Genomic DNA, 22,499 nt, shown 5'->3' with positions numbered 1-22,499 from the left:
GTGTTAAAAACCGTATTGAAACCATATACATTTTTTTTAACATGGGAGTCAATGGGAACCGTAGAGAACCGTATGTGCAGACAAGTGAAACTTGTAGTGAAAAGTTAAAAACTTATACGGTTTATAACGGATGCAACTGGACATAATTTTTCAAACAGTATACGGGTAAAAAATTTTACACATGTTTTGATATAGTTTAGTATGGTTTTGAGGAATCCATTTTTCATTAAAAACCTTATACGGGAACTATATTGCAAAAACATGGTGTGAATGCAGCCTTACACTGATATGTATCCTGTATGAAATCAGTGTAGTTTTCAGAATTGATAATATAAAAATGTTTTTTTTTTATTACATAAATGTTGAATCATTGCAGTAATCAAGATCTTTTCTGTTAAATGAATTACATTTTGGATGTCTTTAAAGTATTATTTTTTTTTTGCATCTAAATTAGTTAAACTTTTGTATTTAACATGATTTGTGTTTATTGTTTTTGTTCATACATCAAATTATTTGTTTTTATTATTATTTTTAACAAGCTTAAATTTAGTGCTTTACATATTTCTTATGATCTCAGATGTCAGAGACAACTCTTTCAGCCGCTCTCGAAGTTCCAGTGTGACCAGTATAGACAAGGAGTCACGGGAAGCAATATCAGCCCTTCATTTTTGTGAGACATTCACAAGAAAACCTGACACATCAACAGCACCTTGTTTATGGGTTGGAACCACGTTAGGGACTGTGTTAGTTATTGTATTAAACTTGCCACCAGGAAGAGACCAGAGACTTCTTCAGCCTGTTATTGTATCTCCAAGTGGTAAGTACTATCTCAGGTGACTAAAATTCCTATAAGATGCAGCAGAATGGACACAGTCTTTGTATGACTTTGAGTCTTCATGTCACCACTTTTAGCTTTGTCTCTACTACAGAGCAAAGTATAGTATACTGCAAGGGAACTCATCTACTTTTAACAAAGGTCCGCTTACCTGTGTCTGTTGTCAGTTAAAGGTCTGAGCTGAACTCCACTAGTAAAGATGTCTTGTTTGCATTTTGCAAACTTTGTCAAACTATTTACATCCACAATGGGGACTTTAAAGAATTCAAAAGGGGTTAGATTGGGAATTTTGAGGAAAAAAGGGGGGCAAAATTTGTTAGCCACATATGTGAGGACTAGGGATGAGCAAATTGAATCTGAGTAATCCGAATTTGTTACGAATTTCAGGAAAAATTTGATTCGGAAGGAATCGCTTCATTAAACTCCATTTAGTGCGTCCAGGCTCCAGGGGCCAGGCATCTAAAATGGCAGTTCCACATGTGAGGACATGGGGCAAGGAATTCTGGGAAGGCCATCCTGACCCTGAATCACATGTAACATGCAGCCTATCAGCAACCAGCCACCCCTGTGGTGTCACACCCCTATATAATCGGCATCCATCTTGCGGCCACTCACATCAGCGTTCTATTGCAGAAAGACAGAGTGCAGTGTGTTGCACAGAAAAGCTTTTTTACAGCAGCGATTCACCTAAATCCCAAATCCAGCCTAGAAGCACTGATAGGGCAGGGAGTGAGATTGAGAGAGAGTGCAATTTTGGGTGTAGTTGTTGTTGTAGCACTGGTGTGTACAGCAACTGAAAAGCTAATAGTAGCCAGCCAGTTAGGGTGAGAAGAGCACTAAAAGTGTTTTGTCCTCTATTAAGTGTCCCCTCATAAGTGCATACCACATACCTTCATCTTAATGGTGAATACCACATACTTACATCTAAGTGATGTACCATTTTGTTCCTGATAAAGTCTTAAGGGCCTAGATACTGTGAAAGGCCAGTCAAAAGTACACACCTGCTGGTGTTGTAGACAAATACTGTTGTAAGCGTAGTGGAGTGTATTGTACTCCTCTCATATACGCTCTAAGTATGTCAAGTAGAGAAGTGCCAGGACGTGCACAGAGGGGTGGCAGAGGCCTAAATTCATCAGGCAGCGGTCGCAGCAGACTAGGGGCGAGTGGCAGCAGGAGTCGCAGCGGGAGGCCTGAGCTCCCGGTATCAGCTAGCGGTCATGTCTCGAGCAGCAACCCATCTGCCGTCATTGATTGGTTAACACGGTCATCCACTTTATCACAAGTGACATCTGGTACCCCCAGTCAACAGTCGGTGGGTTCCTCAGACACAACCCTCAGTTGGCATGGCCCGGGAGCAGTCCCTGTCCTCCCATTGCCTCTGTCCTATGCTGTTCCCTCTCCCACAGAAGTATCTTATGCTGTGGGTTCAGCTCCACTATTTAGTGAGGATGATCTACTAAAGGAAAGTCAGCAGCTACTGGCCAGCCAAGAAGAGGAGGAGACATCCTCCGCTAGGCGGGCAAGTAGTGATGAGGAGAGTGGCGTGGGAGGTGGTGTTGCGAGCGTTCTGGCTCCTGAAGCAGACACTGTTGAGGAACCTGAGGAGGACATCAGTGATGTGCAGACACAACTCGATAATGATGAAGCCAATCGCACTTGTGAGCCGGGTGCAGAAGGGGCTTCATCGTCATCAGGAGAAGAGGGTTGCAGATTGCCCGTGAGGCAGCAGCTGAGCCAGCAAAGGGGTAGCATGGTTGGCAGTCAGCATGGTGGCAGAAGTGGAAAGTCTGGAGCCAAATGTGCCCTGGGTAGACCACCTGCTTCACGGCAGCCTACCTTCCCAGGAGGTAGTGGGACAGGGGTTCCTGGAGTCGGCGGCAATAGCAGTCAGTCAGTGCGGACTGTTGGTGGGAAAATCAGCTACTCTGCAGTGTGGCAGTTTTTCATCAAGCATCCGTAGGAGGTTAACATGGCCACATGCAAGATGTGTCTGCAGCAGGTGAAGCGTGGCCAGAGTCCCAATGTTGACACCATGGCCCTGTGTCAACATATGCAACGTCACCATAAAGCGGCCTGGGAGAACCGTGGCTCCAATGTAGTGGTCCAGCCTGCTTCATCACCCAGAGGCATGCCGCTCCCTGTTTCAGCCAGCCAAGGCTCCGCCACCTCAGCCAGGGAGCTGTTTGTCATACTCATCTTCTGTCGCTCCAGATGATCCTGCTCCTCCTACTTCGAGTCAGTCATTCCACCAGCAATCCATCGGCAAAGCCATATCCAAGAGACAACAGTGTGTGCTCACTCATCCAATGGTGCAGAAGCTGATTGTGCTCCTGTCCAAGTTGCTGGTGCTGCAGTCCCTCCCTTTTCAAGTGGTGGACTCTGCACTTTTCAGAGAACTGATGGCTTGTGCCGAGCAGAGGTGGAGAGTCCCAAGCCGTCATTTCTTTGCCAAGAAGGCAGTACCAGCCCTGCACAATTTTGTTGAACAGGAGGGGGTCCAGTCCTTGAGCCTGTTGGTGTGTACCAGAGTGCACAGCAGCGCTGACGTGTGGAGCTGTAACTACGGTCAGGGACCAAACATGTCCTCTACGGCCCACTGGGTGAATGTGGTTCCTGCACAGCCACAACGGCAACTTGGACAGGTCACGCCGCTTCCGCCTCCACGCTCTCAGGCTGTTGGTCCTGTGACAGTGTGCAACTCCCCCTCCTCATCCTCCACCGTGTCCTCAGCCTCCACTACACGGAAAAGTCTCAGTGCCCCTCCAGCATATCATATGTGCAGGGCACGACTTTGTCATGCTGTTCTTCACATGGTTTGCCTTGGTGAACGGAGTCACACAGGGGAGGAACTGTTAAAAGTGATTCATCAAGAAATCGAATAATGGCTTACTCCACGAAAACTGGAAATGGGAACCATGGTGACCGACAACGGGAAGAACATCTTGCCTTCACTGCGACAAGGAAGCCTGGTTGTCAAGCAGTTCCTGAAGTGTTTCCCCCATCTGCAAGACATCCTAACAATGGGAAGGAAACTTTGCATGCACTTCAGCCACTCGTACACCGCAAAGCACACCCTCCTTGAGCTGCAGCGTCAGAACGGTATCCCCCAACATAGTCTGATTTGCAACGCTTCCACACGTTGGAATTCCACCCTCCATATGTTGGACCCACTATACGATCAGAGAAAAGCCATCACCGATTTCTTGATGATCCAAGCGGATAGGGGGACTCCCCTGTGTAACTTCAATGTCAACCAGTGGCAGCTCATACATGACACCTGCTTTTTGCTCAAGCCACATAATTAGTCAGTTTTCAGGATTATGGGATAAACAACGTCATTCCACTGCTTCATTTACTACAACACGTGTTGGAAATGATAACGGATCAGGGCACTGAAGACGTGGCGCATACATCTCACGGCCACATGAGCCCTGTGGGGGCTGAACTGGAGCACAGTTTAGGTTTTGCAAGATGGGCGGTTTATCTAGTCATCTGACATGAGAGGAGGAACAGGAGAAGCTAGAGGGTTATGAAGAAGGCAAGACAGAGGACCCAGACACACCGTGGCAGTATGCAGTGAAGATGGAGGCAGGGAGTCCCTCCCAGTCACTTGCACAAATGGCACGATGCATGCTCACTTGCTTGCGTAGTCACCGCCGAATTGTCACTATTCGGCAGCGGGAAGACTTCTGCCTCTCCACTTTATTGGACCCTCGCTACCGGCACAAAATGGGGGCCTTTTTTATACCCACTGAGAGAGAGGACAAACTGACCTACTACAGAGACATCCTTCATAGTCAGTGGACCGATGCCTATCTGCGCCATCGTCCATCCTCTCGCAGGTCTCACTCAGGGGGGCCCTCAGCGCTCACCTTACACTGCCATGGCTGCTGGGGAGGGGGTGGGGTGGCAGGAGCAGTACCAGCTCCATCAGCAGTAGCCTGAGTCTACAGTTGCTGATGTGTACCTTTCTTCACCTGCATAGTGAAGCAACTCATCAGCAGCAGGTAGACCTGGAGCAGGACCTGAACCAGCAAGTGGTGGCACACCTTGACATCACCATGCCAACACACCTTGAAGATCCGCTGGACTTCTGGGCAGCCAAACTTGATTTGTGGCCGCAACTAGCAGAGCTTGCCCTGGAAAAGCTGTGCTGCCTGGCCAGTAGTGTGCCATCAGAGCGGGTGTTTATTGCGGCGGGGGCCATAGTAACCCCAAGGAGAACTAGTCTGTCTGCGAAAAATGTGGAGAGACTGACCTTTGTGAAGATGAATCAGGCATGGATTAGCCAGGATTTCCACCCACCAATGCCTGATGCTTCAGAGTAGATGCACGATGGTGCCACACCAACGCTTCACAAATATGGATAGTGCAAAACATATTTAAGTTGCTGCTCCCCAGTTACAGACATTCCTTAGCATCAGACCACAAGTAAGTATTGAGGATATGCATTAGCTAAAATGTAACTTTTCTTAGGATAAAATATATGTACTCAAAAAAAATTTCATCAAACAAATGGAAAGGTGTGCAAAAACACCATGTGCCACCTACACTACCAAATATTGATGTGATGCAAAGACCTCTAAAAGGTGAAAGGGAACAACATATGGTCCATTGTAACCAGTGGGGTAAAAACTTCCACTGTAAGGCCCTACTCTCGCGTTATTAATTCCCTTCTTGACAAGTGTTACTCGCTGTAAAAAGGGCAGCCGCACACTGGAACTTCTCCCTATTTCCACCTACAAACACTGCCATTTCACAGGGTTTTTAGGTGGAAAGAGAAAGAGCTTCCTGTGTGGGGCTGCCATTTTAAGGCGCGAGTAACACTTGCCTTACAGGGGAAGTTTTTACCCCCACCGGTTACAATAAACCATACGTTGTTCCCTTCCACCTTTTATAGGTCTTTGCATCACATCAATACTTGGTGGTGTAGGTGGCACATTTTTTTTTTTTTTTGCACACCTTACCTTTTGTTTGATTTCCCAAAAATGTTGGGTACATATATTTTATCCTAAGAATATTATTAAAAGTTAAGTTTTACGTAATGCATATCCTCAATACTTAGGTGGGCACACTAACACTTTTACAAAAGAGACTGTTTTCTTCTGCCTACCTGCCTCAGCTACTATTCTGATCCTGCCACCCACCTGATGCCACACATCTCATGCAAAGTTCTCCTTTTTTCACCCACCTTCGTCACCGGGTACTGGTATTGTCACCCACCGCACCACTATGTCCCCTGTCACTTTCAGGACTCCTGATGCTGCTGATACCACCTCCAGGCTATCTCATTCTGCCACCATACGTTCTCCTCATGCTGATGCCAGCTCCAGGCTGTCTCATTCTGCCACCATATGTTCTCCTTATGCTGATGCCAGCTCCAGGCTGTCCATACTGCCACCATATGTTCTCCTCATGCTGCTGCCAAATCCAGGCTGTGTCATTCAGCCACTATATGGTCTCCTCATGCTGCTGCCAACTAATACAGTTTCGCCACAAATAAATCCAGACCAAACCAAATTTTTTCGGAAAATTTGGTGAATCGGCCAAATTGAATTTTTCAAAAATTCGCTCATCTCTAGTGAGGACAGTAAGTTAAAGTAATTTGATGAATTAAAGAGCACTTATGAAATAGTTTAGTCACAGGTTATTTGGCATTTGCAATTGAGGGAGGTGTTTAGGATAACGAGGAATAAGGAACAGTTCACGATTAATAATCAGGGCTTGATAGATTATATAGTGACAGAGACACAAATAAGACCCAGGATTGGGATAGTGTATAAAGTTATGGTTAAATTTTGCCTAAAAGGTTTCAAGAGAAAGGGACAGGTCGGTGGGTTGGTCTGGTAGGGGAGATTGGGGAAGACACTTAGAAAAATATATTGTGAAATATAACTAGGTGTTCTCAGAATAAAATGCACCAGTTGATTCAATTTAGAATCGTTTTTTCAATTATACATCTCACCAGTTGAACTATATAAAATTAAATGTCAGGATAATGCCAGTTGGCCAAAGTAATGTTATGAAGAAGCGACTCTATCCATGTAATCTGGGGTTTCCCAAAGATTGTTGGGTTTTGGACTGCAATATTTGCATACGTGGAGAGAAAAGCTGGGTTGTTCATTAGATAGGTCAATTAGGACAGCAATTTGGGGGGAAGTTAGGGAAATAGAAAAATTAGGTCTACTTCACCTTAAACTGTTCTTCTTGCCCAAGTTGGCCATTTTGAGTTTATGATTTGACAAGAAGGCTCCGTCATTTGAGCAATGGAAAGGACTCGTAAGTAAAATAAGAGGTTATAAGGAGCTGTTAGCGAAAGGTTTGAGGAAAGACAGTTTCAGGGATGTTGGTCTTACTGGAGATAATTTTCTTCCTTTTTTTTTCTTTTCTTTTTTATCCTCCCTGTGGCGATAGGGGCCATGAGAGGGGGGTAAGATAACGAGGGTTGAAAGTGGATGAGGGTTTGTACTTTAATGTTTTTATGTTGTAATGTTTTTACAGAGGCAGAGGGGGATTAAACCAAATATTGTATTGTTAATCCCTCGTTATCTATATAAGGGGAGGGGGGCTTAAAAGGAATGCATTTAAAGTGTTTATAGCAGATGAGTATATTTTTATGCTAGTTGTATGTATGCTTAAATGATAAATAAAAATGTAAAGAAAAAAAAACTATTTACATCCATAATTATTGTTTCTTGGTGTGAAAACTGGGATCTTTTCTCTGTTAGCCCTTTAAAATTAGGTACAAAGAGGGTGACTGACCCTATAGTTTAGTCTAGCTTTGTAGTTGGTCCCTATACTGTGCCACACTGTGTAGTTAGGCCCCATACTTTGCTGCCTCGTTGTACTTAGGCTCCAACACTGTGCCTCTCTTTGTAGCTAGATCCCATTACTGTACTGCCATAAGTAGTTGGACTTCCATACTGTGCCCCCTTTGTTTTTAGACTCCCATATTTTGCTCCACCATTGTAGTTAGATCTCCATACTGTGACCCCCCCCCCCTCTGTAGCTAAGCCATGTATAGCCCTACATACACACCTACTTACCATGCTCTCCTTTGTAGTTACCCCCCCCCCCCACCCCCCCCCCCATTCTGTGCTACACAGTTTAGGTAGGCCCTGCTTTGTAGTTAGGCCTCTATATGTTGCCCTGCTCTGGCTTCGATACTTAACCCCCCCCCCCCCCCCCATTTGTAGTCAGACTCCCAAACTGTGTCCTCCTTTGTAGTTGGGCCCCATTGTATTAAGCCTATACTGTGTCCCCCTTTGTAGTTAGATAATCGCCATACTGTGCTTTGCTGTGTAATTAAGTTCTTCACCATACTGTGCCCGCTCTGTCGTTAGGCCCACCTCCTGAAGCCAAACCATGGCACCTGCACAGGACTGATTTGTCTCTTGTCGAGCTTGGTGCAGAGCAGTGATAAGCCTGGCACAGGCTATCTTATGCTCAGCCAACCAGTATTTGGGTTCATGCCAGTATTGCTCGCCTGAGTCATCCAAGGACCCTGAGAGTGACTGTGAAGGAAGAGCTGTCACTTGCACCACTACCTGTCATCTGGAGTCAGGGTGACAGCTAGCAGTATAGTTCAATTCTATTTCTTTTCCAGGGAACACAGTAGAGAACAGTGCATAGATGTTAGGCACCACCAAAGGACCCTCTGGTCCTCTGGTGGGCAGGTCAGATACTGAGAAGTGCTGCTTGCCAGTCCAGATAGTGGGGATATTCTAGTAATTTGTTGATGTCTGAAATAAAATGTTAAATTTTCTGTATTCACAGGAACAATACTGAGGCTAAAAGGTGCAATCTTAAGGATGGCATTTCTGGACTCACTAGGAGCTATAATCCCACCAGCATTTGAAGCCTGGAGGGAACCCAATGCACCTGAAGATAAAGATGACAAGGAGCGGTTGAAAAAAAGGAGGCCAGTTTCAGTCTCACCGTCTTCGTCTCAGGAAATCAGTGAAAACCAATATGCAGTAATATGTTCAGAGAAACAGGCGAAGGTGATCTCACTGCCCTCCCAGAACTGCATTTATAAACACAACATTACAGAGACTTCTTTCGTTCTCCGTGGGGATATAGTGTCAATGAGTAATAGTACCTGCCTTGCATGTTTCTGTGCCAATGGACACATTATGACATTTAGGTAAGAAATATTTTGGCACTAAATAAAAAAAGTGCATTCTTTATAGTCTACTAATCCTATATTACTTGTAGGGAGGAGCTGCAGAAAGGCAATGTAGGGCATCATAAAGACATACTATGATGCAAGGCTTATAGAGGACCACCCTTTTTTATTGGGATTGCATTGGGTTAATAAACATAGGATTGGGTAATGGCTTATTTAAATTTTAAAGCAAATACACAAATTACAGATTTGACCTAGCTTAAGTAGCTGACCATTCTGGCTGTGTAAAAACCTACCCCAAATAAATGACTAGTGAAAAAATAAGTGAATGAATTTGTATTTCTGAAACAATAGCAGCAATGTGTTTCCAAAGTGATAACTGAAGCTTTTTAGTCTGTAGTTAAATGGAAAATTAAAATTGGTTAATAGAAAAAACTATGCCCCAAAAAGATTTTGGTTATTCCTAGTCAGCTTTGTGTAAAATCTGATGCAAGTATAAACCAAATGCAAAGTTTATATGGAACACAAATGGGTAGAAAATGTCCACCGAAGATTTAAAAGCATCAAGACAGAAAGCTGAAAGCAGTATATACCATGAAGATCGAAAATGCATGTCAAAACAAATAAATACAGTATCTCACATAAGTCCACCCCTCACATTTTTGTAAATATTTTATTAAATCTTTTCATTTGTAAACAGAAGAAATGACACTCTGCTACAATGTAAAGTAGTGAGAGCACAGTCAAAGGGGTTGTGCGCTGCCCTGACTTACGGAGCTCCGCTCACAGCGTCCGGAAGTTCTTTACTTGGCAACAAAAGTGAGTTCACCCCTAAGTGGAAATGTCCAAATTGTGCTGAAAGTGCCAATATTTCGTACAGCCACTATTATTTTCCAGCACTGCCTTAAAGGAAATCTGTCATCAGTGTCACCTGCACTAACCTGTCGGTACTGACAGGTAGTGCAGGTGACACTGATGACATCGGTACTTACCTTGTCCCATTCCGTGCAGTCATTCTTCAGTATCTTCAGCTCCAGGCCCGGCTTGGGCATGGGCAGAGCTTAATGACGTCACTGCTGCTGATCTCTGCCGGTTCCCGCTGCTAGAGAACAGCTGCGGTGACATCAATAAGCGCTGCCCATGCTTCGAGCCGGGCCCGGAGCTGAAGATATCGGAGAAGATTACTGAAGAACGACTGCACGGAACGGGACAAGGTAAGTATCATTTTCATCAGTGTCACCTGCACTACCTGTCTGTTTCGACAGGTTAGTCCAGTTGACACTGAGGACAGGTTTCCTTTAAAGGGGTACTCCGGTGGAAAAAAAATTTTTTTTAAATCAACTGGTGCCAGAAAGTTAAACAGATTTGTAAATTACTTCTATTAAAAAATCTTTATCCTTCCAGTACTTTTTAGCAGCTGTATGCTACAGAGGAACTCATTTTCTATTTTAATTTCTTTTTTTGTCTTGTCCACAGTGCTCTCTGCTTACACCTGATGCCCGTATCAGGAACTGTCCAGAGCAGGAGAAAATCCTCATTGCAACCTATGCTGCTCTGGACAGTTCCTGACATGGACAGAGGTGTCAGCAGAGAACACTGTGGACAAGACAAAAAAGAAATTCAAAAAGAAAGAATTTCCACTGTAGCAACCAGCTGCTAAAAAGTACTGGAGGGGTAAAGACTTTTTAATAGAAGTTATTTACAAATCGGTTTAACTTTCTGGCACCAGTTGATTTATAAAAAAAAAAAAAAAAAAAAAGGTTTTCCACCGGAGTACCCCTTTAAGCCTTTTGAAAATGGAGTTCACCAGTGCTTCACAGGTACCTCTATCAATTCCTGCATGACAACAACACAGGGCTGGTGGATGTTAAAAACCTTGTGTTTGTCCACCTTCTGTTTGAGGATGCCCCATAGATGCTCAATAGTTGATTGCCTATTGAGGGGGGGGGATGCAAATTGGACCCAATTTGGACATTTTCACTTAGGGGTTTAATTCACTTTTGTTGCCATGGTTTAGACATTAATGGCTGTGTGTGAAGTTATTTTGAGGGGACACAACATGAAATACTATTATACAGGCTGTGCACTCACTACTTTACATTGCAGCAGAGTTTAATTTCTTTACTGTTGTCACATAACATATATTAAATATTTACAAATATGTGAGGGGTGATATAGTGTATGATGTTTGTAAACAGAAGCAAACACTGTTACAGTGTCCTAAATGGAAGCAAAAATGGAGTGTGAAGGACTGGTTTATCATGAAGGTTTTTCATGATTTCATCACTATTTCCTCTACTTGATCTGGAAAAACATTTGACAAGTAAAATATAATTTTTAGCTGTATTTCACAAAACCATGTTCCGCTGTCAAACATTGTTTTGTGTAATTTCTGTGATTTATATATTTGACAAGAATTAAGATCAGGTAAACCTCCTTATAAATATAGTTATTCCATCATTTTGACAGGGAATGTAAAAGATACTCAACTCTTAATAAATGTAGTGCAATTGGAAGTGTTTCTCTTTCTGAAAATTTTTTTAGACTTGCTGGGAGCAGCTATATATTTACATATTCACAATTAATGTTTTTTGGTTTTTTTCCTTTGGTAAAAGTACCAGAAATTAAAGAGCTATTCTCATTTAATTAACCTCTTAAGGACGCAGGGCGTACCTGTACGTCCTGCGCCCGGTCCCGGTATTTAAAACAGGGTCATGCCGTGACCCCGCATCATACCGGGTCGGTCCCGACTGCTTATGATAGCCAGGACCCTTGGCTAATAGCGTGCTCATCATTGAGCAGTTAGACAGAAAACTTCAGAAGCTAATAACTATTGGAAGAATTAAGATTTTTTAATAGAAGTAATTAACAAATCTGTTTAACTTTCCGGAGCCAATTTATAGATAAAAAAAGTTTTTGCCTGGAATACCCCAATAATATAGTGTTATGTGGCAGTTTTCTCCCTCTTCGTGTACATAAGGTTTGGAAATTGTCATTTAAAGATGAAAATATTTTTCTACTGTTTTTTTTTTTTCTTAAGTTTGCCAAGTTTAAGGCCGCTGTTGGATGTAAATTACTTGCCGCTAACCAACATGCGGATAGCCCGAACATTCTGCTTCACGAACAATGGGCAGGCTTTGTATCTCGTTTCACCTACAGAAATACAAAGAATTACCTACAGTCAAGAAACATGTGAGAACCTACAGGTAATACAGCTTTGTTAGCCACAGCTTCTGATAAGGATCCGTGGTGGGGCTAGGTTGCCTTCTTTTTGTGATGTAACTTGAATATTCATACCCTTTTTGCACTTGTTCCTGCAAGAAAAAAACACTTGTTTAGAAATAAATGATTTAGTATGTAGGCCCCGACTTAAAATCTATACATGTGTTATGGGATTCTTTCCATCTGAATGTTTCAGTGATTCGAAAAAGGATTGGTCAAAAAGTGTCCCTGTCACTTTAAAGGGATATTCCAGGATTTTTTTTTTCTTTCAACCCCTGATGACAAGTTATAATAATGTTTATTATGCTTCTCTTACCTCAATGCACTGCTTTGTTCCATTTTCATGCTTGGGACCCACATTCGGAAGTACTGTAGTGTATATATTTTTAATTAACTGTTGTCTCTGACCTTTCCCAACATTCCATGTGAGCTGAGACAATGGCCCAGATTTATCAAACTGTGTAAGAGAAAAAGTGAAGTGATTTTCTCACAGTAACCAATCACAGCTCAGCTAATGAGCTGTGGTAAAGTGAAACCTGAGCTGTGATTGGTTGCTGTGGGAAAATCACTCCATTTTTAGTCTCACACAGTTTGATACATCTGGGCCAATATGTTATAAGCCACATGGTCCCCAGGAAAGTATGCTGCATTGGGTGGGTGGATAGCAGGGTGTAAGGGATTTACTGAAGTAATGATATCCACACACAAATTGCAGCATAGCTATGTTCTCTTAGAGATGATGTGATTTATGACATATTGTCTCTGGTTGTATGAAATGCTTGGAAAGTAAAATAAAAACACTGCACTATAGCACTTCCAGTGGTGAGTCCTGTGCATAAAAACATGACAAAGTAGTGCACAGAGGTAATCAAAGCATATTACACAGTATTGTAACTTGGCATCATGGGCTTAAAGGGGAAAATTTAAAAAAATCCTGGAATACCTCTTTAAAGTGGAAACCAAATATGTTACTGGGGCTGTGGTGCAAGGATAAAAAAAACAAAAAGCTATGTGTATAGACCCTTGGTTCCTGCTGCTCCCATTTGTCTAATTCCGGTTCCTCTGTGCTTCTGAGATAAGAGTTCGGTGCAGGACCTGCCGCTCAGTCAATCATTGGCCTCGACGGGACACTGCTGTGCTTCTTAATTGGCTAAGTGGGCAGGTCATGCACCGAGCTCTTGACTCTGTAGCAAGAAGCAGACAAGAGATTGAGGGACTGGAAGTAAGCCATACCGGAGATGAGGGGAATAAGCCCTTATCTGATGAATAGGACGTTAAATGATTCAGGCAATGATACCTGGAAAGGCGTTGTGCCTTGATGGGTGTGCCCAGCTTGAGCTGCGTTGGTCTGCTCCAATCTGTGCACAACGAGCAGGAGAGCATTTCTAGACTTACACTTAAATATGTTGCTGGTGCTCTGGTGAACCAAAAAAATTAAGTTTTATCCTGTACTGAACCTAAGTTTACTGCTGAAAGCATAGCTAGTATCGCTGTGTGAACATGGCCTTTAACTGCCTGGGTCACAAACAAAAATGCATGATTTTTTTATGATAGCAACCACAGGATCAGAAAACAATGGCTTTTAGTTCCTGGTCCCCTATAATAACCTCATGGGGCTGTTAAGTGTGGATGAAGAGGACTCAGAACTAGTGATTACAACTCTGGAGTATAATACAGAACGGATCAGTACAGGATGTTCTGTAATGTAATGTAGCATTGTATTTACTGCAATAGTTTCAAGGTGGGACTGTATTTAGCACCCTTTTGGGTGACCCAGAAATGACCCTTAATTTCCCATATACAAAAGAAAAACACCCATAAGCTTTATTATCAACTACACAAACCTATTTAAAAACAATGTGCTAAAGATCACGATCAGTATGGATTGTACTATGTAATGTACTTGGTCACCTGACCACACTGAGTAGCAATGTATCATACCAGCTGTATGTGTCTGCAGTACATTCACAGGGATTACAGGACACTCAGCCCCCTCAACATGTTTCACCACAGATCAGTGGCTTTTTCAAGAGGTAGCGGGCACGGAGTTAGCCAGTTAGCCAATTTTTCAAGTGACCGACAGACTATTTGTCCAACTATGGGAGAGGTATAGGCTCTTGACAGGGGCTGAGTGAACACATTTTAACATTGTGCAGAGTCCTGCAATAACTGTGTGTGTATTGCAGGCACACACATACAACCGGTGTAATACATTGTTACTCACTGTGGTCAGGTGACTGCATATATTACATCCGTACTGATTGGGTACTTTAGCATATGTTTTTTAAATATGTTTGTGTAGTTGACAATAAAGCTTATAGGTGTTTTTTGCATATGGAAAATTAAAGGTAATTATTCAGTTACCCAAAAGGGTGATCTATAGGTATATGCTTAGTAAGATAACTCTCCATATACTGGTCTTGCAAACTTTTATTTTTGTATTTAGCACAATGGTAAATGACATGTTAAAGGGGTTAAATAATAGAGTATGACACTCTTGATCGGTGTAGGTGCACAAGTAGGATCCCACTCCTTAAATTTATAAGACAAGAAACTTGGCACTCAAAGGTTGCAGTTTAGGGGATTTATTTCATATGCAATCCACAAGGTAAATGGATAACGTTTTGGTCAAATATTGACGTTCATCAGATCTAGAATCATACAACATAAATGACATTAATTATACATGTGAAAAAATTGGATGTCATATAATGACTGCAAATGGACAGAAAACAGTGCCCTATTATAAAGTAAAGAGTCGAGATATTGCATATGAAGCAGTGTGGATAGAACGATATCTGAGATTGGTTTGTCAAGAGAAATGCGGGCATAATGATCGAATCATATCTTATAACAAGAATACTACAAGAGATTTGTCAGGTGTGTATAAAAGTAATGAGTAGTAAAATGATCAGATGGGGATTATGTTATGCAAAACAGGAATGTAGATACAATAATATATGTTCTCAGAGTGATTAGAGAACAATGAGGACTATATATGAGAGTGGTATAATCCGCATTGTTTAGTATAATATCTATTTGGAATAAAAGGTATACAGATAATAAAATACACATATCAAAGTAAGCATCATATCTGAAGCAGTGTATCTTTAAGGTAACAGTTAGCAGTCTCTATATAGCCCAAGCTCAGTGTATTACAAATCTAACATTCTATGGTAACATTGCTATTGGAATAGAGACATCATGGCTCACCAGGGATTGCTGCGGAGATTGAGGACATCAGCCTAAAGCCGTGGAACTTGATAAGACAGCCGTCGCTGAACGAGTGTGGCGGCATGTGTAGCGAGCGGTGTAAAGTATGGAAGCACCGGAAGTCACGCCGCAGGTTATGCGTCGTCACTTCCGGTGCGGGTCCGTGTTGTGATTAGAGAAATCATATAGCAGTGGAGAAAAAAGGCATAAGAGGAAGACGTGATAGAGAAAGTACACTAGACGGATGCTGGAATCAGGAATATGAATGAGAGAAGACTATAGTGGAGTGCGGTGTTAACGATGTGTTCCAACGCGACGTGATGACGTCACGTAGAACGCAGCGCCAGCCAATAGGGTGACTTAATGGTGAACATAGAAATAAAGACAGAAAGAGGGGAAAGAAAACGGAGAAAATAGAGAAAATAGTGAGAATTGAATGACTGGGGAGCATATATAATGAAGAAGCTGAATGTTATGCCAAAATGAAACTAGGTTGTGTGTAAAGTAGCGATTGTGACATTATAAATGGTTAGTAGGGTGAATGAGATTATTGAGATTATGCAGATTATACCACTCTCATATATAGTCCTCATTATTCTCTAATCACTCTGAGAACATATATTATTGTATCTACATTCCTGTTTTGCATAACATAATCCCCATCTGATCATTTTACTACTCATTACTTTTATACACACCTGACAAATCTCTTGTAGTATTCTTGTTATAAGATATGATTCGATCATTATGCCCGCATTTCTCTTGACAAACCAATCTCAGATATCGTTCCATCCACACTGCTTCATATGCAATATCTCGACTCTTTACTTTATAATAGGGCACTGTTTTCTGTCCATTTGCGGTCATTATATGACATCCAATTTTTTCACATGTATAAATAATGTCATTTATGTTGTATGATTCTAGATCTGATGAAGGTCAATATTTGACCGAAACGTTATCCATTTACCTTGTGGATTGCATATGAAATAAATCCCCTAAACTGCAACCTTTGAGTGCCAAGTTTCTTGTCTTATATGTTAAAGGGGTTATACAGGAATAGAAAAACAGATCTAATTTCTTTCAAAAGTCGCTCCCCATCTTACTCCACGTTGGGTGTGGTTCTGCAACTTAGTTTCATTGAGGTGAATGGAGCCAAGTTGTAATACCGCACCCAAACTGGGACCAGTTTTTGAATGAAATTAGCTCTATTTTTCTAATCCAGGATAACCCCTTTAAATGATAAATTTAACACGTCTTTTGACACTGTTGTTTAATTTATGATTGGCTTACTCACTTCCAATATTTTGGCGTAGTTATGGAGCATGATGTCTTGTTTCAATATGTCTTTTTGACAAACCCACCACCTTCTTATCTATAGTCCTGTAAACAAAGAAAATGCTTTTGTGGGGAAAAAAAATCACAAAATGTTATACACCGCTTTTCAATTGCTATTTTTTCATGTAGTCAATATGTTTTCATTTAAAAAAAATACGCAAGTATCCATAGTATTATTTTGCAAATTGTTCATATTTCTTAACTGTCTTGAATTTTATTTTTTTCACATTCAAATAGGAAATGTTAGGAGAGATGTTCACTCCAGTTGAAACACCTGAAGCTCCTAATAGAGGTTTCTTCAAAGGCTTGTTTGGAGGAGGAGCACAGTCATTGGACAGGGAAGACCTCTGTAAGTTTTGTGTATTTTGTCCTTTTTTTTAACAGAAAATAGGGAACAAATCATTGAATTATTGAACCTTACCTAAAGCTGCCCATACATTAGTGATTTTGGACAGCATCTGATGAACAACAACAAATTGTTTGTAGTCAGTGTGATAAAATTGTCATTATGCCATTCATTGTTGAAAGCATTATTTCTGGCCATTATAATTCTCAGTTGTCCCTGAGCTAATGTGGGGAAACAATTTAGTTGCTAAGATGACTTCCATACCTCACATACACAGAAGAGGGAATCATATTCCCCAGTATCTCTAATGCACACCTTCAGATGCAGCAGCATGGAGGTCAGAATACAGCAGTACTTAGCAGCGGTCATCATGCCCCCTCCCATAGACATGAATGGAGGGGCATGGCTAGACATCACTAGGGGGCATGACCGTGACGTCACGTCCGCGTCTCGGAGGCAGCACCCGGCACAGGATGCTGGAGCTGCACCGAGATCGCGGGGGTCCCCAGCGGCAAGACCCCTGCGATCATACATCTTATCCACTATCCTTTGGATAGAGGGTAAGATGTATAAAGCCACAATACCCGTTTAATACATGAGTGAGCTGATCAGCCTGAAGGTAAATCTGAAAGTTATGAGGGGAATTTGTGAAATCTGTACTTGCTTCTTGTCAACTTTAGAGCAAAAAAGTTGAGGTGAAAGTGGCGTCTGTGCGCCAAATTTATCAAATGGAGCACAAACTTAATGATCACAGAACTGCACTGGTAAAATGTCGCAGAGTAGTGGCGGTCATGCTACAATTGTATGAAATGTCGCACGGACCTTAATACAAGATTTACTACCTGTGATAACGTCTAAATTTGGCCCGTACAACTTTTTTGCAATATTTCACAAAGTCGCACATGATAAATTAGTGACCACTGCACTACGGCAAATTTAGACAAAAAAAGAGGTCTAAACAGATTGATAAATTCCCCTATATGTTCAGACTGCATGATTAGTTTAGGAAGGTTGGGAGCAGAAAAGAAGCATAATAAATGAAAAATAGCCGCCTTTGATATAATAAAGTTTCTTTTATGCTGTTGTACTACTGATTTAGTTAATTGGTTAAATTCATTGAAAGTGTTGTGCCTGTGTAGGTTGTTGAATGATTTACTTTATTTTGCATCTAACAATGAATTTTGTGCCACATTTAAGGTCAGACTAATTGATCTTAAATGATATATTAACCCCTTCCCACAACTGGACATTATATGTACGTCCACTTGGGGCTCCCGCTGTATGACGCGTGCTCGGTAGGTGAGCGGGCATCATACCCAGTGGGTCCCGGTTGCTATCAGCAACCAGGACCCACGGCTAATGCCAGACACCGCCGATCGGGCTGATGTCCAGATTTAACCCTTTAGACGCCGCAGTCAAAGTTGATTGTAGCATCCAATAGAGGTAATCCCGTTCCTGGCTAGCTCAGTGGGCTCCTCTCTGCCGTCCGATCAGTGGTCCAGCCTTACGTTCAGCTATGCTAGGCTGAAGCAATGGAGCACCGATAACACTGATCAATGCTCTCCTATGGAGAAGCATTGATCAGTGTATGCAATCTAAAAATAGTATGTTATATTCCCCTATGCGGACTAAAAAAAAAGTGTAAAAAAATAAAATAAAAAATTTATAAATATGCATTAACCCCTTCCCTAATAAAAGTTTAAATCACCCCCCTTTTCCCATTCTTCAAAAAATGTAAAAAAAAACAAACTTAAACCTAAACATGTGTCGTATTGCCGCGTGTGTAAATATTCGAACTATTAAAATATTATGTTAATTAAACCGATCGGTCGAAGGTGCAAGTGTAAAAAAAACTCCAAGATCCAGAAATGCGTATTTTTGGTCACTTCATATACTAGAACAAAATTATTAAAACACGATCAAAAGGTGCCATCAAATAAAAACTTCAGATCATGGTGCAAAAACTTCCAATAAAAACCTCCAATCACAGAAACATAAAAAAGTTATAGGGGTTAGAAGATGACAATTTTAAACATACTAATTTTGGTGCATGTTGTTATAATTTTTTAAGTAGTAAAATAAATTTAAAAAACTATATAATTTAGGTATACTTTTAACTGTATGGACCTACAGAATAAACATAAGGTGTCATTTGTACTGAAAAGTGCACTGTGTAGAATCGGAAGCCCCCAAAATGTACATAATGGTGTTTTTTCAGTTTTGCCCTACAAATATTTTTTTTCTGGTTTTGCTGTAGATTTTGTGGTGAAATGATTGATGTCATTACAAAGTAACAAGCCCTCATATGGGTCTGTAGATGGAAAATTTTAAGTGTTCTGAGTTTTAGAAGGTGAGGAGGAAAAAACTAAAGTGCAAAAATTTGAAATGGCCCGAGAGGGAAGGGGTTATTCTGGGCAAGTAAAATCACAAAGAAAAAGGGAGACTCAGCAAAAATTTAATTACGATGGGGTCCTATCACAAGCCAACGCATAGCAATATAAAAGAGAAACAAAGACAGAACACTTAGAGGATGCACAACCAGATAATAAGTGAAGTAATACTTTATTGAAAATAAAGACACAAGAATAAAAACACTTAAAAGAAAGCCTAAAAGGCACAGGAACCATTCTACAACAAGAGACGACCAACTGAGGCTCGTCCTCAGGATATATGAATGCAATAATATATAAGATAGACTAACACTCCCAAGTTCTGACCCTCCACTAAGATGCAAACTGTAATCACTAAAATCAGAATCAGCAACAACCTGGTAATGTGAAAAATACAGAAACACAAGAAATTATAGATAATGTATAAAAACATAGAAAACACATGGTAACACTCAAAATAGGATCAAATGGTGCAAAAATTGTACAATATCACAAAATAACAATAAAATCTGCAGTTCCACATACCATGAAAATGGCTACAATAGTTGAGGTATAGCAGCAAACACAATGGCAATCAAAAGAATAATATAGATCACAGTCTAATCTGGGCAAGTGACATTAATTTCAAATTTAATGTGACACACTACAGATCTAATATCACCCCCTTGAGATGGACAAAGTGCAATGTATATCACATTTTCTGCCACTATCCTTCGTGAGAGGTTACTGACACTATTTCACCTTCTCACCTATGGAAAAAAAATGTTTTCTGCACCATAATATACAGTACGTAACATAGTATAAAAAAATGCTTTTCAAAGGTGTCTGTATCTTTTAATGCCATTTAACCCTTGATTTTCTCCTCTGTTTTTGAAGATGCACTCCAAGGGTACAATTTTTCACATTTAGGTAACCTGCCCATGTTACTAAGTTCCATTCTTCAATCCTGAGTGATCTTCAGCTCCAGTGTGGGGAGATGCAGGCCACGCTGGGTGGTGCGCTTACTAAGGCAACTGTACCACACTCATCAAAGTTCTGTGCACGAGTCCTGTTTATTAGAAAAGGGCTCATGCACAGAACTTCTTTGAGCATAGTATGGTTGCTTGAGCTAAAGACTGCACAGGATTGAAGTATGAAACTTACACTTTAAACAATTATTGGTCACATGCGATTTCATTGATTGCGAATGTACTGCAGTTAATCTTTCAAAGGCACCCTCTGTCTTAAAGGAGTAGTCCGGCGCGCACTTTTTTCATTTTATCCCGTCCGGGCTACAAAATAAAAGAAAACACACATTCTCTTACCTGCCAACGAGCCCCCGGAGCTCCGGTACAGGTGTTCGGTCCCCGGGCTGTATTCTTCTTACTTCCTGTTAGCCCGGGACGTCACACGGAGCTTCAGCCTATCACCGGCCGCAGTGATGTTCCGCCTCGGCCAGTGATAGGCTGAAGCTCTGTGTGACGTGGCTAACAGGAAGTAAGAAGAATACAGCCCGGGGACCGAACGCCTGTACCGGAGTGTACCGGAGCTCCGGGGGCTCGTTGGCAGGTAAGAGAAAGTGTGTTTTCTTTTATTTTGCAGCCCGGATGGGATAAAATGAAAAAAGTGCACGCTGGACTACTCCTTTAAAGCATTACTGTCTCAAAAAAAAGTATAAATTATTGACATGCCATGCAGACATGTCAAAAGTTTTGATCATTCAGGGTCTTAATTCTGAGACTCCCACAGATCTGTAGATACACCCCAATGAAGCACACTGCAACTCATTTCACTCCCTGATTCCGCACTCTATCTGTCGTGTAATGGAGCACATCTCCTGCAGTAAGCATCTAGCCCTATCATTTGTTATAACAAGCTGGGGAAAGCATGCAGCCGAGCGCTTCTTTCCTCAAAGCACCGCAGGAGACTGATTCTATAGTTAGTCTATGGATCCCATCTGCTGCAGGGAGAGAAACACTCAACTACACCCTTCTCCCAGTTTCTATTGATCAGTGGAGGTCTGAGCACCCAGTCCTCAACCAATCAATTGACATGTCTCTCTCACATGTAAAACATTTTAACCCAATGATAGCAACACTTTAAATTAACTCAATTTATACTTCTTGCAGCAGGGATTCAGCAATTATTACTTTGCAACATTAAACGTCCCAGCGGTAATTTTGCGTAAAATTGCTCTCTTTAAAAATACTTTGATGTTGATAACTCTCTACCCACTCACCTGATGTTGTATGACTGTAAAATTCATTCAGCAAAAGCTTTACTTTGTTACTGTGCCATATTGTATACTATCTAGCCTGTATGTATCACATTTCACTACTTACGGTATATTTAACTCTTTTGCTATATATTTGGTGTAATAAGCTCTACACTTTAACAAATTTTATGTTTCATTGTTGCGACACATGATCAAAACTAGATGTCTAGTGTATTACCATCTAAGTCACTAGCTATACAGAATTATTCCACTGAGGCAGACAACCTCCATAGCTATAATCCTGTATATAAGTGAAAATGCAACAGATACATAATAAGTTTAAAACAAAAATAGAGAAACAGAAACATAGCCGCACATCCACAATTTGTATTTTGATCTACTTGCTTCTCAGCTTCATTTCAAAAACAGGTTGTTAGTATACATTTTGATCAAAAAGTACAAGGCCACTCACCATGTCAAGGCCACCTAGTCAGAGTGGGTCCCTAAACTACCGCTGGCATAGCAATGAGCAGCAACCACCACCACTGCAGCACCAAGCCCACAGGGGGAATGACCCAGTGGCCAGGCAGCCCCACTGCTGCTCGACCAAGCCCCCGGCTCTGGGCCACACAACCCCACAGACAAAGCATCACAACAGTGTGAATACCTACCATGTTCTCCCTGCCCTGATAATGAGGATGCTCTGTAAAGGATGATAATTTATCATGTAAAAAATCATTCCCATCATTGCAGACTTCACTGCAGCACATGTATTACTCATAAAATAATTTAATAAATGCTATATTTGTAATGGTTATCAATATCAACAAAAA

The 22,499-nt window shown here is 41.4% G+C and overlaps 1 protein-coding gene across 4 annotated transcripts in view; it reads left to right on the top strand.

Annotated features, from left to right (window-relative positions):
- The window catches only part of STXBP5 (syntaxin binding protein 5), a 530,024-nt gene that overhangs the window by 493,901 nt on the left and 13,624 nt on the right, over positions 1-22,499 (top strand). For all 4 annotated transcript variants that reach the window (XM_056567305.1, XM_056567304.1, XM_056567306.1 and 1 more), the window contains 4 exons: positions 578-817; positions 8,612-8,981; positions 12,004-12,169; positions 16,974-17,085. In XM_056567305.1, coding sequence (XP_056423280.1) covers positions 578-817; positions 8,612-8,981; positions 12,004-12,169; positions 16,974-17,085 — 888 coding nt within the window. The remainder of the gene's footprint in view (positions 1-577; positions 818-8,611; positions 8,982-12,003; positions 12,170-16,973; positions 17,086-22,499) is intronic.

Source organism: Hyla sarda, chromosome 3 (assembly GCF_029499605.1).
Source record: "Hyla sarda isolate aHylSar1 chromosome 3, aHylSar1.hap1, whole genome shotgun sequence".
NCBI classification, from domain to species: Eukaryota; Metazoa; Chordata; class Amphibia; order Anura; family Hylidae; genus Hyla; species Hyla sarda.
Note: the sequence above shows the minus strand (reverse complement) of the source record. Positions and strands in the feature narration are given on the sequence as shown.